The 17222-nt window shown below is 49.0% G+C and overlaps 1 protein-coding gene across 1 annotated transcript in view; it reads right to left on the bottom strand.

The window, feature by feature from the left end:
- Positions 1-16522, bottom strand: part of Tgfbr3 (transforming growth factor beta receptor 3) — a 111012-nt gene extending 94490 nt beyond the window's left edge. Inside the window, exons 1-2 of the mRNA XM_051170563.1 lie at positions 16364-16522; positions 15369-15620 (exon numbers count right to left, since the gene is read on the bottom strand). Coding sequence (XP_051026520.1) covers positions 15369-15620; positions 16364-16522 — 411 coding nt within the window. The remainder of the gene's footprint in view (positions 1-15368; positions 15621-16363) is intronic.
- Between the last annotated feature and the right edge of the window lie 700 nt (positions 16523-17222).

The following is a 17222-nucleotide window of genomic DNA, read 5'->3' on the forward strand; positions in this document are numbered from 1 at the left end:
GTGATAGGGCCTGAGTCATTAAAGAATCAAGCTCAGAGAACAAGACCTTATTAGCCAATAAAGATAGCGCCTGGCATTTATTGGGTGACGGCTTGACTCTAGCCACCGTCTGCCTGTCATCTTTTAATTATTTCTTTGTCACAGCGACCCTACAAAGCAGACTGTGTCATTACGCCAGGAACTGAGGCAGAGAGAGGCCAAAGCAAGAAGCCTGGTTTCCAATGTGAGCGCTACCCCAGACCCCTGAATCCTCAAAGGATTGGGGTAGAAATGGCTACATCGCAAACATCAACATGTCGGGTGGAACACGGGCACACTCAGGAGACTCTCACAGTGGAAGGAAGCAGAGTGGGTATGACATCTTAGAAAACCTGGAAGTCGTAGATAATTCTGGGGCTTGGGTTTTCACAAGCAGCTGATAGTGTTCTTTTCAGAGACGGGCAACCGATGAGGGGAGCCAGGGCTGTGCGGGACTCAGACTAACTCTCCAAACTGGTAAACCGTCCACATCCCATGTGGCTGCCGCTCCAAGTAGCCAAGACCGTAATGACTTAAGACAACAGAAACCTGCTCCCTCTGGTTTTGAAGGCCGGAATTCTCTCCTCGTGGCCTCTGGAAGAGCAGTTTCTGGTTGCCTCTTCCAGCCCCTCGGTTTGTGACCTCATCCCTCGACCCCGTCTCCAGGGTCACACTGGCCTTCCCGCTTCTGGCCATTTCCTCAGCTCTCACAAGGAAACGTGATAACCTCCCCGCCGGAAGGTGGGTGTCCACATCTGCAGGCTCTGTGTGCAGCACCGTTCACAGAGGTGACCCATGGGGTGACTAGAGTTAACAAGACGTCGCTCTCTTCTGCGTGGGGATTGATCTTCTGTAAATCCTTCAGCTCTGTAACCCTGGCGTGCCCATCACAATATATAGCGACTCGTGTACTTGCAGAAAAAAACGTTAAAGGTCTGTCAGGAAGAAATTCAAGGGGATTTCCTGGGAGCACTGGCCTGACAGGCACCAAGAACATAATTCCCAGGGAGCAAAGCTCTAGGGGGGGCATGTGACTTTTATGTTAGGGTGGTGTACATATACACAGCAGCAGGTACATGCATAGAAGTGTGTACATGCACAGTCACACACACATATGCACACACACAGACACACATATACATATAAACACATAAAGACATACACAGACACAAACACACAGCCTCACATACAGTTACACACATGTATGCACACACAGAGAGACACAGACACACAGACACAGTCATACACACGCATCACAAACACACACAGACACACACAGACACAAACACACAGCCTCACACACACAGTTATACACGTATATGCACACACACAGACACACAGAGACATACACACAGATAAACACACACCCCACAAACACATATACACATAAACACATATAGACACAGAGACACAAACACACAGCCTCACACATACACAGTACACACACACACACAGCCGTCCTGTCATCAGTTGTCATCCTTGTCTTAGATTCATCTGAGTAGACTAAAGCCAGCTGTGTCTCAGGCCTGACCATTTCTCTAAACCCAAGACAAACCCCCGCCCCCAGCCTCCATAATGTATGTGTTTGTGGCCACAGGTCATAAATGTCATTTTTAGTTAATTGCTTCCATTTCTTCCTTCCACTGAACCCTTAACCACAGTTACCAGCAAGGGACAGGAACAGAGCGGCTGGCTTCTCCTGTCCACCCCCGGGGTAGCCTCACTCATTAGCAGCAAACTTCCTGACAAAAATGGGGGGGGGGGGGTTGGATTTTAGAAAACAAAAGTACAGTATAAAACAAAAAAACAGAGTTTCTGAACCATGCAGGGAGTAAGCAGTGCTCAGCATGTGTAGACAACTGCGCTGTGCCCTGCAAGGGGCCTCTCTCAGCATTACATGCAAAACCCCACATCTCTGCTGGAAGTGTGCACGCCGGCTCACTACTCAGAGCCAAGATAAAGAAGAAATCTTTACGAGTACCGTAAGTATGAGTCATAAAAAATAGGAAACACATGCAGGACACATGCACAGTCACGGTACCAGGCCAGGAGAAGTGTTTGGGAAACATATATGAACACGTGGCAGAGATTAACCCCTGCATGCTGCTCCAACACCACACACAAGTCACCACCACCACCACCACCCCCCCCCCACAAGAAAACAAGTTGGGCTTTTTAAAATGCAAATAGGAGAAAAGCTGAGTCAATAAAAGGAACTTGGAGCAGGCTTCGAAAGATTTTATGATTTGGGGAAATTTGAACAGCTTCCAATTAAAACACTGAGAATTAGATCTTTAACGGCATTCAAAATGAACACGATTCTTTCAGGAAAGCTCTCGTTTACAAGAGTGCCTTTACCATTGCGTTTGGAGTCTTACTATCCTAACGTTCAGTCGGGGGGGGGGGTGCAGGGGGCAGGGGGGCTGCTCTTCAAAATCATGAAAGCAGGAAACACAAACAGACAGCCAAGCTGCTCAGGGAGCTGTGGAACCTTCGGGTGGTGGGGCCTCAGCTGTGACCTAAGAAGCGGAGCATGGGGCGGGGGAGGGGGGTGCGGATTGGGCCTTATGGGCCTTATGGTTGCCCTACTCTTCTTCTCTGCTTCCCAGTCAGCCAAGAGGTGAGTGATGAGCCTGAGGCACTGGACACCAAAGCCAGAGGCAGCTCCCACTGCCTCGGCTTCCCTCACAGGGGTGAGCACTCTTTCCCTAAGAGGCGCCAGCCAGGTGTTTTTGTCACAGTAGCAAGAAGAGTAGCTACGGCTGTCGCTGTCGTGTGCTCAGTGATCTGAATCACTTGATGTGAAAAGTCCAGCCATCTGAGGTCGGGGCCCAGAACCCACAGTAGGGAACTGACTCCTGAAAGTTGTGCTTTCAACCTCCACATAAACACTCACACTTTCACCTCTCTCCCTCTCTCTCTCTCTCTCCCCCCTCTCTCCCTCCCTCCCTCCCCCCCCACACACACCATATTTTTTATTATTGTTGTTGTTGTTGTTATTATTATTATTTTAAAGGGGAACTAAACTAACACCATAAAAAGAAGGCCTCAGCCCAAAGGCCTCACATGTCACACAGGAGCAAGTCATCCTGACAAAACCTGTCTCCCTTACCCTGCCTTCTCTGCACCTTCAGAAACCTCTGGATCCCTGACACAACACTGCTGCTATACAGTAAAACTTGAGCTGAGAGGCATAATAGGAAAGCGAAATATTGTTTGGGGCCTAACAAGGTGCTAAGCTCACCTAAGGCTTTAATAAAGTCACTCACTGTCTCTGTCAGAAGTTTGTCAGAAGCAAGAGATCTCAATTTGCACTTCACCAAAACCCAAACGACAGTGAGGCCATTAAAATACCCATGGGAATGGCTAGCAGGCTTCAAGGAGCGCAGTGTACCCTCCCCGTCCCACCTGTCATTTGCCAGCCCTCAGCAGCCATTGCTCCTCACACAAGTGAGGCCAAACTTACCTCGAAGGCTCGTCTCTTAAGACAGCTATCACTCAACCCAGCACCCAGGTATTGAGCACAGACGCCGGCCAGGGCAGGCCCAAGGCCAGGCAGATGAACCCACAAAGGATCTCAGTGTTCATGCATGCCAACAAATACAAATTAAATGTTAATGTGCACAACCGGACGTTTGGGCTCCAGGCAAGAGGCTACAGTGACCCTGGGCCCTGATGCCGGCTCCAGCATTGGCTTGTAGCATGCACAGCTCTTCTAGTCTCTCCCCTCAGGAGGAGCTGAAGCCACCTACAAAGGCGTCTTCCCTCAGCCACTCTCCCCCTCGTCCTTCACCTCCAACACAGAGAAATGTTCTGGTTTCACTCGAAGAACATTCACGTTGGGACTGAAAATGCCTTCACAGCAGTATTATTGTCAGTGTCGTGGGGGAAGGCAGGGACTCACCCAGGTCCTGAGTTCTGTAAAAATCCTCACCTACAGCAGAATCCTTACAAAAGCCAGCTTTGGTTCTGTTAAAAAAAAACAAGCCCAACTCGTTCAAGTTTAAGATGGGCTACCTAGCATGCCAGCCTTTCAGACAGGACCGCCTGGATAGCCGGAGGTCTGGCTACAGTTCCCTGGTAAGGCAGAGAGAAAAGCCAAGGCACATGAGTGCAGAGGAGGTCAGACTCACGGGCCGACCAAACCAGCCCCTGCATCTTTAAGACCAGACCCTCATAAATGGCTTTGCTCCTGCTGGACACCATGCTCTAAATAAACAGATTCTTCTGGCTGGCGCACAACTTCCTGTAGGGTTCTGGTGGGTAAGGCTTGGAAGACACTGCCAAGTCCAACTTCTGAGCTGCCTTAGAAAACAAGCTACAAAGACTGGAGTCCAGAGTAAACAAAGGAAGAGCCACATTAAACAAGGGACAAATTACTATATAGGCAGGATATTTTAAGTAGTCACCAAGGAAGAAAACAAAATTTTTAAAAAAAATCAAGTTATTAGTTATTTAAGAAGACACTAGAGTAAAGCACATTCTCTTTATTGGAAAAATCAAAATTAATTAAGAGCTGGCTGGGAGTCCCCACCACCACCACAGGGACAGATCATTCTACATGGCATGCCTTCAAACCGGGCTCAGATCAAATGAGTTACCCAAGGGAGCAGCACAGAGGACACACACACACACACACACACACACACACACACACACAATTTATAGCTTTCTACCCAGCTGAGGGAAAGACTACCTAGTTTATTAGCAAATGACTAAACCCTGAAGAAGAAACAAGAATGCAGTCAGGGTCTAGAATGGACCTCGGAAAGCCTGAAACAGAAGCCTGCAGACTTTAGAGTAAATGGTGAGATGAGTGAAATGACGCTGAACTAAGGAAGACTATCCTAGAGCATGTGAAAACCCAGGCCACGTCCATTGACACCGTGCAGGTCAATCAAGCGGGCACTGCAGGATGGGCTAACGTGAGAACAAGCCAGGTGTGGGCCGACCGGCATGCTGTGAGAGAGTCCCTACACCTGGCTCCCACACTCAGGAGTCTACTTCCCAGGTGACACACGCGACTGGCACGAGAAGAATAGGAGCGGAGAGATGGCTCAGGGGTCAAGAGCACTTGCTGCTCCTGAGCTAACTCAGGGGTCAGTTCCTACACCTGGACGGCTAGATCACAACCACCTACAGCTCCAGGTTCAAAGGGCCCAATGCCTTCAATGTCCTCCTTAAGCTCCTGCACTCATGTGGGCGCACGTGCACACACACACACAAACACACTCAAAAAGAAATCTTTAAAATCATATTTTAAAAAGGAGAATAAATGTATGGAACAAAGCCAGGTGTGGTGGTGCACGCCTTTAATCCCAGCACTTGGGAGGCAGAGGCAGGAGGATCACTATGAGTTCAAGGCCAGCCTGGTCTACAAATTGAGTCCAGGACAGCCAAGGCTACACAGAGAGACCCTGCCTCAAAAAACAAAACAAACAAACAAAAAGTACGGAACAATGGATTCAGCTCTCGAGGCTGTGCCCTGTATCTTTTTTTATATTTTTAAATAAACAGTGTCTAAGTGTGTTGATCAGCCTGGCTCTGAATACCTGGGCTTAGGTGAGTCTCCTACCTCAGGCAAGCACAGGCTGCCAAATGTGAGGAAAGATCTTGAAGCCGGCACTCTGAAGTGTCTCCAGGGATACCGGGGCTGTCACAAGCCTCACCCGCCCACCCATGTGACTATGTCCTAACCCTTATTTATGTGGCTGTTCCAATCTCATCTTCCACTTTTTAGCCCTAATCCAACCCCACTATTATCCCAATCTTCTATCCCAGGGCTGGCAAGCTACTTCTACAAAGGACCAAACAAATATTTAAGGCTTCAAAAGCCACATGGGTCGCTTACACATTATTCAACTCTGGCATAACAAGAACACAGCCACAGGCAATACATTAAAAAGCAGCATGGGCATGTCCTAATAAAACTTCATTTGCAAAAATAGACATCAGACTGATTAATGGACCAATTATAATATATCCATATGGTAGAATACTACTCAGGAATAAACAAAAAATAACAGATACACATTAAAAACATGCGTGAATCTTGAGTACATTATGTGAACTGGAAGAATCCAGCCACAAAAATCACCTGCTACATGACTCCATTTATATGACTGTCCAGAACAGAAACAAGAAAATACATCAGTAGTTGTTGGGCTGAGCAGAAAAAGAAGAAAGAAAGAAAGAAAGAAAGAAAGAGAGCAAAAGAAAGGAAAAGAAAAATGGGGCAAGGACGAATTTTCTTTGAGAAATAATGGAAATGTGAAATTAGATTATAGGGCTGTATTAGGTACTGGCTATGACTAAACACTTGACAAAAGCAAGGGTTTACTGTGGCTCGAAGTTTGAGGGCACAGTACATAACGGTGGGGAAGGCGTGGCATCAGGACCTCGAAGCACCCGGCCACGGCCCCAGCCCCAGCCACGGCCACGGCCACAGGGAAGCCACACTCCGAAGCAGAGGCGGTGAATGTTTGCACCCAGCTCCCATCCTCCCTTTCATTCAATGCAGGACTTCCCGCTGGAACAGACAGTACCAGTCACATTTAGTCAGTCTTCCTACCAACCAGTTAACCTCACAGAGGATCCTGTCAAATTGACAACGGCTATCAGCAGACCCAATTGCTTGTCACATGCTCCGTGAATATACTAAAGCACTGCCTTGTTCATCTTAGACAGGTGAAACTTAATGAACGCAAATTGCCTCGCAATAGAATTACTTAAAAGCAAATAAAACCACGAGCAGGATTCGGTCTGAAGGTGACAGCCACTCCACGCCACACACAGCAAAGACCTTGCCGCTTCCATGTGCGGTTTCCGGTCTTCCCTGTGGTACGGTGGCCTCACCCTCTGCCAGACAACGTCTGCGTGACAACGTCTAAGCCTTCCACAGAACACTCTGTCCTCGGGGAATCCGCTCTCATCGCCAGTTAGAACTACCACTCCCTTCATGCGCTTCTGCAAACCTTTGTTAACGTGTCAAGTCACATCATCTGTCACGCTGGGCTACGCTTCTTCTTCCTTAGCCTCGCGCAGGTGCAGCGGACACAAAGATGAGTAAGAGCCCCGCAGGGTTTAACCCGGAGCCTCTTACTAAGTAACTCAAGAACAAGTCTGTGAACAGGTACACCAAGGAGCGATGACGGGGGTATCGGTTATGAGATGGGGTTTATGAAGTAGTTTCAAGCTAAATGGGAATGACGAGGGTTGAAGGCAGTCCCGGGAGACTGAGGGGGCTGCACGGGAAGTAGAGAGGAACAGACATCCCAGGGCAACTGCACAGGAGGTGGAGATAGGGTTTGAAGGGATGAGGTAAAATCTAAGATGCTTCAGATTTTAGATGGCATGCTGACACTGGTGGCCCCAGGAAGCTGGAGCAAGGAGAACTGACAGAGAGGCTCTTAAATTCCACTTCAGAGACAGTATCTTAAAGTAACGTTATTTGATGGCCGACAGGCATACGTGCCAGCCCAAAGGGCATAGGGCATCTCTCAAACAAGGGCTACCATCGTCTGCATTTCCTAGGAGGGAAGTTGGGCTTCGAGAACTGAGGGGCCCACCAGAAGCCCGCGCTTGGGAAGTGGCAGAGCCGAGGCTGACCCTGACTCACCGATCGCCGCCGTCTGACCGCGCTGCATCTCGGGGGCCCAGGAGCTTGAGGTGGGACTAGCAAGCGAAGTGAGAAACGCCCCATTGGTTCTTCCCCTTGAGGGGCCTCCTAAGTGTCAGGAGTCAGAGGCAGGGGTGACAACCCAAGTCCTCAGAGCAGACAAGCCATCCCCAGGACAGTAGAGGGACAAAAATAAGGCCAACGGCTGCTCAGTCCAGAACCCTTGAAAGGGAAAGAAGAGAAACCGAGGACACCAGAAAACAGACGCAAAGGAAGCCAGACCAGCAGACTGACACTGTGCCTGGCAACCAAGATGGCAGCGCCGCCGGGAAAGGGACTCTTGGCGGAAGGCAGCAAAAGTAGAAGGGCAGAGGGAGGGTGTAATGTGGAGGAGAGAGCTCTCGGTGGGACCAGGGGCCCCGGCTGCCTCCTCAGCCCTGTCTGACAGGGGATGAATTGGTGCTTTACCCTCTGGTCTGGCCCCTCCCTGCCCCCAGCAGCCCCTGAGTTGGTCAGAAGGCGCCATATATGACACCGGAGGTGAGCAAAGAAGAACAGGTATCAGACAACAGAGAGGGTGAAGGCTGTCCTGTGTCACCCAGTCAGGAGTTCAGAAAGGAGAGGGGGCGGGGGCGGGGGGAGCGCAGGAGGAAGGAGGCACTGCCTAGAGGCAAAGGGGGAAAGGAGAGGGGGCGGGGGGAGCGCAGGAGGAACGAGGCATTGCCTAGAGGCAAAGGGGCCAAGTTCACACACGGCCTCTCCAAAGAGGGGGACAAAAATGGTAAACCGAGTATGTCTAACTTACACGAAAATATTTCAAAAACACTGTCAAGGGAAGGATGGGAGGTAATATAATAAACATTGCTGTGGAACGTTTTGAGTCTTCAAATTAAAAATTATTAGTAGTAAATTTCCCTTTATTTGCAAATGTCAAGTACCAGATACGGTGGGTAACGGGATCCTAGGCCCCCACACACTGGCATCTGCCCAGCTGGCATAGCAGGGGGCGGGGGTTGAACTGATTGATAGATCTGCTCTTGGCATTAGTCTATGGCTTTTATATGCTACGAGCAACGCTAAAGGGGGAAAACAAATCACACTTTCAAATGTGGAGGGCACCCGTGTAGAAACATATTCTAACGAGAGTCCAGGAAAATGGAGCGGCCCAGGGCAGGACAGCAGGAGCACAGATCAAGGTTGTGACGCTAACCTCCTCCAGGGAGGTCAAACAGTGCACCGGTTGGGAAACACTGTTGCTGCACAGATTGAAAGGGGTCAAGGCTCGACTCCTCCCCTTCCTGAAGAGGATGAGGCAGGAAGAAGAGACTTGCTTCATCTACCAGCACTGGACACACCCCAGCACTGAAGGCGCATGCTGAAGGAATGGAGGCTACCTGGCTCAGCTCCCCTGCTGGGCAGGGGCCTAAGCACTGCCAGGTGAGGTTACACTGTGCAGACAGCCCTTACAGGGTTTAAACTACGCAACCAGCTGAGTCTGGTATGGCTGCTGCTTAACCTCTCGGCTCAGCCTGTGTCCTGGTTTGCCAAGGCTAGTGTTAACTAGTGCCTCTGGTTTAGGCATCCAGAATACCAAGATTGGATTCGGAGAGTCCTTAGCTGTAGTTTTAGATTGCACATACTGCCCCCAACTTGACCAGAGCGGGCAGTGTCAGCTCCGGCTGCACAGATTGCTGTCCCCGACCCCGTTCTTCTGCCTAGGCCTGGCAGACACCATCACACCGCCCAACATCATTTAGGAGAAGGGATGACACTTTTTCAATGATGTGAGTGTCCTATCCAGTTAGAGTCTTTGGCCCCATGTGTCAGTGACACCTCCCTTTGAAGGAAATCATTAAAAGTAGAGAAAGAGACAGATTTGGGGGAATGTACGTTAGCGACACAGTGATGATTTTAGAAGTCATCCATCTTGCTACACTAAGGTGACAACTCCCATGATCCTCCCTGCCCCCACGATGATGATCTCCTAGCCAACAGGCAGGCCTTACGTGTCGTTGGAGCTTGTTTAGAATGGAACCTCTGATCTCAAGGTCCATGCATTCTCAGCGAGAAGCAAGCAGCGCCTGAACTAACCGCCAGACACCGCCGAACTACAGTAACACAGTGGGAGGGAGCACACCTAGCATTTAGAAGGTCCTGAGTTTGGTCCCCAGCACTGAAACAAACACATACATTAATTTTTTTTTTTTTTCACAAAAACCAACTTTCATCACTATGTCTCTGTGGGAGGAGTTGAGTTGACATCTACACTTGCTTAGTGAAACTCCTATGTAGGCTGCATGTAAGAGATGAGAAGCAAATATCTCCTCAGGGTTAGGGGCTAGCTTCCTCCTGTATGGACACAGAGACTCCTGCCGGGAAGGCCTTAGTGACCGCAGCAGAACAGGTACACTCCCCCACAGGGAAGAAATGCAGCGCATTTGGAGGTGCTCTGCTCTCTGGGTTCTCCAGACACGTACAGTACATAGCCTTGAAGGGGCATACCAGCTGTTTTGTGGGAAGGCTCCAGGCAAGACCCTTTCCTGAGTCCCCAAGTACAGCCTAGGGTGACTTGTATTAACATCACAGAAGCAGAAGGGACCATTAGATGCTGACAGACAGGTTGAGTGTGGAAAAGCCATTCAGGCAGCAGGTGGAGCTACCAGAAGATGTGACATCATATGAGGCCTGGCTGTGAGCGCAAGTCTCCCCCCTACACAGCTAAAGCGGGTGTAGTCACATGAAGTGTCAGGGCTCTCAGGTCGCCACAGAAAGTTTCTGGGGACAGTAGGCTGAAAACAAGCCCTTGCCAGGGGTGCCCTTGTGAGGCCAGCAACGGCTCCTGAGGCTGAACTCCGCATTTCATAATTACTGGCATTTGCTATGCTAATCCTAAACCACACCAAAGAAGAGGCCCTGCCACACAGAGAGCAACTGCAGCTCTACTGTGGAGCCTGAGGGAATTAAAACAGTGATGGTAGTAGCCCAAGAGCAGGAAGCTCCTGTGACAAGCTCGAACACAAACGTGAGCCTCTCTGGGAAAGGCTCCTCCCCAGTTAACTGACAGGGCTCACTTGGCCTCCTCAAAGTGGGGAGACAGTTAGAGCATTACCAGACACTGTTCAGAGGGAGCAAGCCCACTCACCCACTGGTTGCATGACATCCCCCCCAAACCCCAGACACCCTCTTCCACTAAAACAGAGACAAGCCAAGGCTCCTCTCAGGCTGCAAAGGGCCACCTGAGTTCCTGTGTGTGCCTCATAAGGGGGTGGCCAGCATGGCCTGTCCCAGCAGAGCTGCCATCATTGGTATCGGGAACTGAGGAAGCCGCTAAAAAGCCAACAGAACATTTTAGGGAGTTCCCTCCTTCTCCTGCTCCTGCTCTGGCCTTTCCTGCCCTCAGGAAGAGCCAAGGAATGGACAAGTTACACACACGAAGGTCTAAAGAGAGATGGTTAACACAACCATCTGCCACAACCAAGAAGCTGGGGTCCACAGTGCAAACCCGCGCAACGCTGACACGTTGGCTCTCTCTTGCTTCGGGCATCACTTTGCACTTTCACCTACAGGGCTGCTACACCTGTTGTCGGGAGCTCACCAGGGCCTGTTTTGGGATGAGGCAGAGAAGCAAATATATCAAGCTATGAGGGGCTACGTGCTCTCTGGTGGGTGGCTTTCTTAAACCTGGTTCCTTTCCCACAGCACACCCTCTCACAGTCAGGAAGTGCCCTGAGGTACAGACTCACAGAGGGGAACAGCGTTGGCTGCAGTCAACCAGCACAAGGAGCAGTCACAGGGATGAGAGTGGCTAACGTGGGGCAGAAAGATGGCTCAGAGGGGGAAAAAATGCTCGAGGCCTGAGTTTGAATCCTTGTGAAGATGGAAGGACAGAACTGACTCCACAATCCCCCATTGCTTCCACGAACGTGCTGCCTTGTCCCCACCCCACCTATATACAAGATGATGATGACGATGATGATGATGATGACGCAGTGATGATGATGCAGTGATGATGATGATGCAGTGATGATGATGATGACGCAGTGATGATGATGATGATGATGATGATGATGACGCAGTGATGATGATGATGATGATGATGCAGTGATGATGATGATGATGATGATGCAGTGATGATGATGCAGTGATGATGATGATGCAGTGATGATGATGACGCAGTGATGATGATGACGCAGTGATGATAATGATGATGATGATGCAGTGATGATGATGATGACGCAGTGATGATGATGATGCAGTGATAATAATAATAATGTCTTTCAATTAAAGATAAGAAAGTGGTAACACATATTCAGCACATAGACGATCTACTGTCTCGGGGCTTCCCGACCCCTCTGCCCTCCTCTGTACTCACTCAGAGGTCTCTGCCCAGTTTCCTGTCCCCTTCTAAGCTGCTATTTCCCGGAGCCTGTGATTACGAAGGAGAAGCATGGCCCTACATGAAAAAATCCTAATTCTAGCTCCTCCAGCGTCGGCCGGCTGGTGACAACTTCCAGGCACAGAGACTCTTGTTACCTCTTCTGCCAAGGAAAGTAGGCAAACCTTGTCCCAGGAGAAGCTCAGTCACGGAGCCTGGAGGGTAGGGGCTTGATCAAATGTTACAGAAGGGGTGCGCAATCACAGCCCCGGTGCTGATCCTGCGCCCCTAAAAGCTGAGGGCAAACAGGGCTGGTTTCATAATTCCCTCATATTCGAGAATGTTATAAGGGACCAACTGCTGAGATAGCTAGACACGCAGATGGGCCTGGGGCAGCGTGGCGACTCTGCAGCTAGTGTGTAAGTGAAGGCACTTTTTTTTTTTTTTTTTTTGCCTTAAATATTTGCTATAGACTTTACATAGCCCAACTCCAGCCCTTCCACATACACTCCTCAAACATGCCTCCCATTGCAATCTGCCTATCCGTGCAATGCCATAGCTACAAATCAAGTTGTCCAGTGAGAGTAATAAAAAGAATGGAGTTTAAGTTGAAAGATGAAGCAGCTTTGGTCTAAAAAAAAGACAGGGGGTGGGCAAAGCCGACTTTATGAGCTAATTAGACACTGGCTGGTCAAAGGGCTTTAAAAAAAAAAAAGAGATAAAATTCATTACCATCAAATTTACATTATAATTCAAATTTTTTATTATAGTTACAGGGCTGTATAACCGTTGACACAGTTTAACTTTAAAAAGTATTTCTGTCTTCCCTTTCTAAGGTTTCTATCACCCCAACTTCCGTCTTTCCTGTCTAGCCCTAAGCAAGCACTTACTTAACTTTTTGCCTCTCTGTGTTTATGTGTTTTATACACTTCACTTAGATGCAATCGCATAATGCGCAGTTGTGCGTCCATCTCATTTACTTAGCATGGTATTTTAAGTTTCATCTGTCCTGTGGTGTATTTCTGTGGCTGTGCCTTTTTAATTGTCTGACAATCTCCCGGTGTATGGATACACCACGGTTAACTTACCCGTTCACCGGATGGTGGTATGAAGGCATTTCTGAGTTTTAAGTACTCTAAGGAGCTTTTCCTAGGCACTTAAGCTGTCGTTTCTGCTGGGCATCTCCCTCAGCGGAACTGCTAACCTGTGGACTGGGTAACCTATTTCTAAAGGTTAGCGCAACGGCAGCCATATGTGTCTGCAGCCATAAGTAAAGAGAGGAGGAGAGTTTTAACACTTCACACCCACCTTGCCAACCAACAGGACTTCTTCCTTCTCTGTCTGGAGTCGCCCTCAATGCTCCTGTGTTTATGTAAAAAACCGTAAGGTCTATCATACGACAATTCTGCAGAGCCAGATGGAGTGTCCAAAGATGAGGGTCCCAGCATCATGCTTGCAAGCAGCCTTGGACTACAGCTATCTATCCTCAAAGCTCTCTGAGGAAGGCAATAGTGCCATGTCCCTTGGAGGTCTGTTGGCAGAAACACCTTTAAATCAAGGGCCGCAGAGCATACACAAACTGACTACACAAACGCGGAAGGAGCATGGTGTTGGGGCTGCCCTGCAGAAGGCCTCTCACCGAACTCTCCAGGGCCCCCCAGATAAGTGCACACCCTCTGTGCTACCACGTTCTGAAATGTCCATCCCTGGAGTCTGCTCCTTTTTCTGTGGCAGTCTTCGTCAGACCCATTGTCAGAGTCCACCGCAGTATCGCACGATTTAACACTAAGAATTTTCGGTTGTTGGTGTTCCTGAAATGGCTCGGCCTTTCCTTTTCCTCCTCAGCCCCTCTGAGGGGAGTGTGCAGAACATGAGGAATTGCTGTGTGCTGAGGAATTGCTGGAGTCAGCAATGCCTCGCGGGGGCTGTATTTCCTCCTTTCCCTCCCACCACAAACTCTCCCACGTACATTGAGAATTAAAGACACATTACTGGGATAAAGAAATCTGACCTGAAAAAATGTGTTGCAGCCACAGTGGCAAGCCACCAAGAGGATTGACAATAATTTCCAATGGAGCTGGGAAAGGTTAGATGCCCTGACTTTGAAACAAGCCAACACGGCACACTTTTTCACCAGATTAAAAGAGTCAGTTCTGTTTTCTCTGGTGGAGGTTCTGCGCCTGCACCACCACTGTGCACCCCAAAATGCAAGGAGACGCCGGCAACATGTACACAGTCACTTTTCTGGCCAAGAGAGAGCTGAAAGGTAAGTTACATTTTTTTTTTCAGCCATTTCCCCGAACTTCCACCTTCACAAGCAATTACTGCAGATGCTTTTTCCTGAGGAGACAATTCTGCCTCCTAACATTGTTGGCACATACACTACATAACAGGAAGAACGGCAACGGTGTGGGGAAGACCTATCCTCGTAAAGACTACAAGGAGTTTCATCTTCCTTGAGGTAGGCTGGGTGTTGTCAGGAGTTAACCTGTCTCATTGTCAATGAATCTTTAAAGTAATAAAAAAACATTTTTAAACGCCATATTCTGCATGTCTCTGGGGTTTTTGAAGACCTTGTCTTTCTATAGAGTCCTATCTATCTGCCGCACCTAAGATGTATATTCTAGTGATAAAAGTAGACTAGCAATTGACATGACCATGATTTAATCTACTAACATTTAATTTGTATCACATATTTCTCCTAAGCAGCTTGGTAGCACTTTCAAAGTATATATGTGTAATAATATAAATGTATTAGTACAAAAATAAAATAATTAAAAATATATTTAATATAAAAAGAAAAGCTACAAGGAGACCATTAATCCACGACCTACGCCACTGCCCAGTCACAGGGAAGAACGGGTCATTCACCTCTGCACCTCGTGTCCCCACATCTGTGCCCTGACCTGTAAAATCAACATAAGGAAGAGATGCCCAGCCGTGCAGCACTGCTGAGCCCAGGGCAAACAGCGACTAGTCATGGGCCTGGTCTGTTTTCTTGCCCATGACCACCAAGACTGCCATCTTGGAGAAGATACCAGAGCTGCCATAAGGAACTATCCTCAGGAGTACCTACTGAGCTTTGTCCTAGAGCTTTTCTGATTCGTCCTGCAGGACCCAGAGAGGGAAGAAAAAAAGAAAAAAAGAGGGGCATGTGTAAAAATGAGAGGGCAATTTAAAATCTCAGGAGACTGGAGCCCACAAGGTGGCTCAGCGAGCAGAAGTGTTGTCCATACAAGGCTGACAACAAGGACTCTGATCCGGTGCCAGAACTCAAGATAGAAAGAGAGATCCACTCACAGAAGCCAGTCTCTGCTGTGCACAGTCTCAGACTCAGAGGTCAACACCGACACTTACCTCTCTCTGCGCCTGGCCTGGTCCCTGATCTACAGTGCGGAGGTTTAGCACATGAACCTCATGTAGCAGCCTGGTTGTGCCTCTGCTGGCGCAGCCAGACAGGACGGTGAAGCTCTCCATCAGGGCCTGGACGGGATGAGAGGCGTTGGTTGGCAACAGTGCGCACCGGGGGCTGGGCTCTGGACCTGTGGACGTGATCACAGACAAGTGCTGTTTAGCAAGAGAGCTCTGAGGGATGGACTCATCCCTAACCTGTCTGAAGACCCTTTACAACTAAGTTGTTTCTAGAGCTCCAGAAAGACTAAAAAGCTAGTCTCATCTGACATCCCTCCCTTTCACATTTTTTGCATAATTTATATGTGTGTTTGATTTTTAAATTCTCTTTAGGCTCACAGGTCACCAATGAATCCCTTTGGGTTAAGGATACCATCCATTTTGGCATTTGTGTTTTTATTTCCTCTCTTGGGAAAAAAACTTGAGACAGCTGGAATAAAGTATTTAAAGTCCAAATAATACTACACACAAATAATATTAAATATCTATAATCGTATCTGTACTCCCCCAAATAGTCAAAGATAACATTTTAAGAGTTTTCCTTTTTTAGGGAAAAAAACATGTAACAAACTTAAGACCTACACAAAGAAAAATGTGTTAGAAGAGGAATTTGCAGCCAGACCTGCACAGCAAAGTTTGGGACAGAGATCAGGAACTCATCCTCCAAAAGCAGAGTGTGAGGATCAGAGCGTAGAAAGGAAAAGGCAGAACCCTGCGCATATGTGGCTCCTGCCTCCCCATTTTCTGCCGCTCTAGTGGACAACGTTTCCAATTCTAAACCCATCCACTCCTCAGCACCTCTGTTCCTTGCTGTCCCCAAACAATGAAGGAGGCGCCACACCCCAAGCTCTCTGTCCGAGCCATCTCTACAGCAAGGTGGTCCTTCTGACCACAGAGGGGGAGGGGAAAGGGGGGAGGGGAGAGGGGGGAGGGGGTCCAACCCCACAGCTGCTCCAGGTGTAAATGTCCACCCTCCTTCTTGCAGCTACATCCGACCTCGGAGAACTGCCAAGCAAAACCTGAACCCAGAACAGGGCGCACGAGCAGGCACCGAGTTGCTTAAAGATCGTCAGATGCAGCCAGAAGATTCTCAACGTCATGTCTTTGCCTAAGCTTGTCTTAGTCACTGGAACTCCTCAGCTCTAACCCCACCCCCCACAGCAAGCACCCCCAGGCTGAAGGAGGTAGTCCTCTGTCCCCAACCTCCTGATGGCCCCATAGTTTATTCACCCATCTCCTCTGCTGCAGTCCTTGACAACAGCAGGTGTGCACACCTGTTACAGCCAGTCAGGTGACACCTCCCCGATGGCCACATGCTCGTTTTCTCGTACTCACGTCAGCAGAGTCCCACCACAGCACCTGGAGACTCACACTCACAGACTCATTTCCCTCCCTCCCTCCCTCTCTTCTTCCCCATCTCCCTGCCTGCAGGGCCTGGCCACAAGGAACTAATGAGAAACGGGTATGTCAGCGGGTGCTGGAGGTGACTTCCCTGGTGACTTTGTGTCTGTTTAAATCTGGACCCCAAAGAAGAAAACAGTCACCTCTGGTTCAGGGCACTGGCTGAGATCGTGGTGGGCCGAGAGACTGCAGCGTCAGCACACCTGGACACTTTTTCTCACACTCCATCGTCTTCTGTGTGAGTTGCACTCAGTGTTCCAGGGAGGATCATTTACGAACCTTTGTCCTCTGCCGTGCATGGGACACTGGGTAGCCCACTGTCCACAGAGAAGCCCATTGGCTTATCTAAAACTCACGTTCAAACACTCAGATTTCCCACACCCCAACATCCCTGGTTAT

The sequence above is a fragment of the Acomys russatus genome, chromosome 28 (genome assembly GCF_903995435.1).
Source record: "Acomys russatus chromosome 28, mAcoRus1.1, whole genome shotgun sequence".
NCBI classification, from domain to species: domain Eukaryota; kingdom Metazoa; phylum Chordata; class Mammalia; order Rodentia; family Muridae; genus Acomys; species Acomys russatus.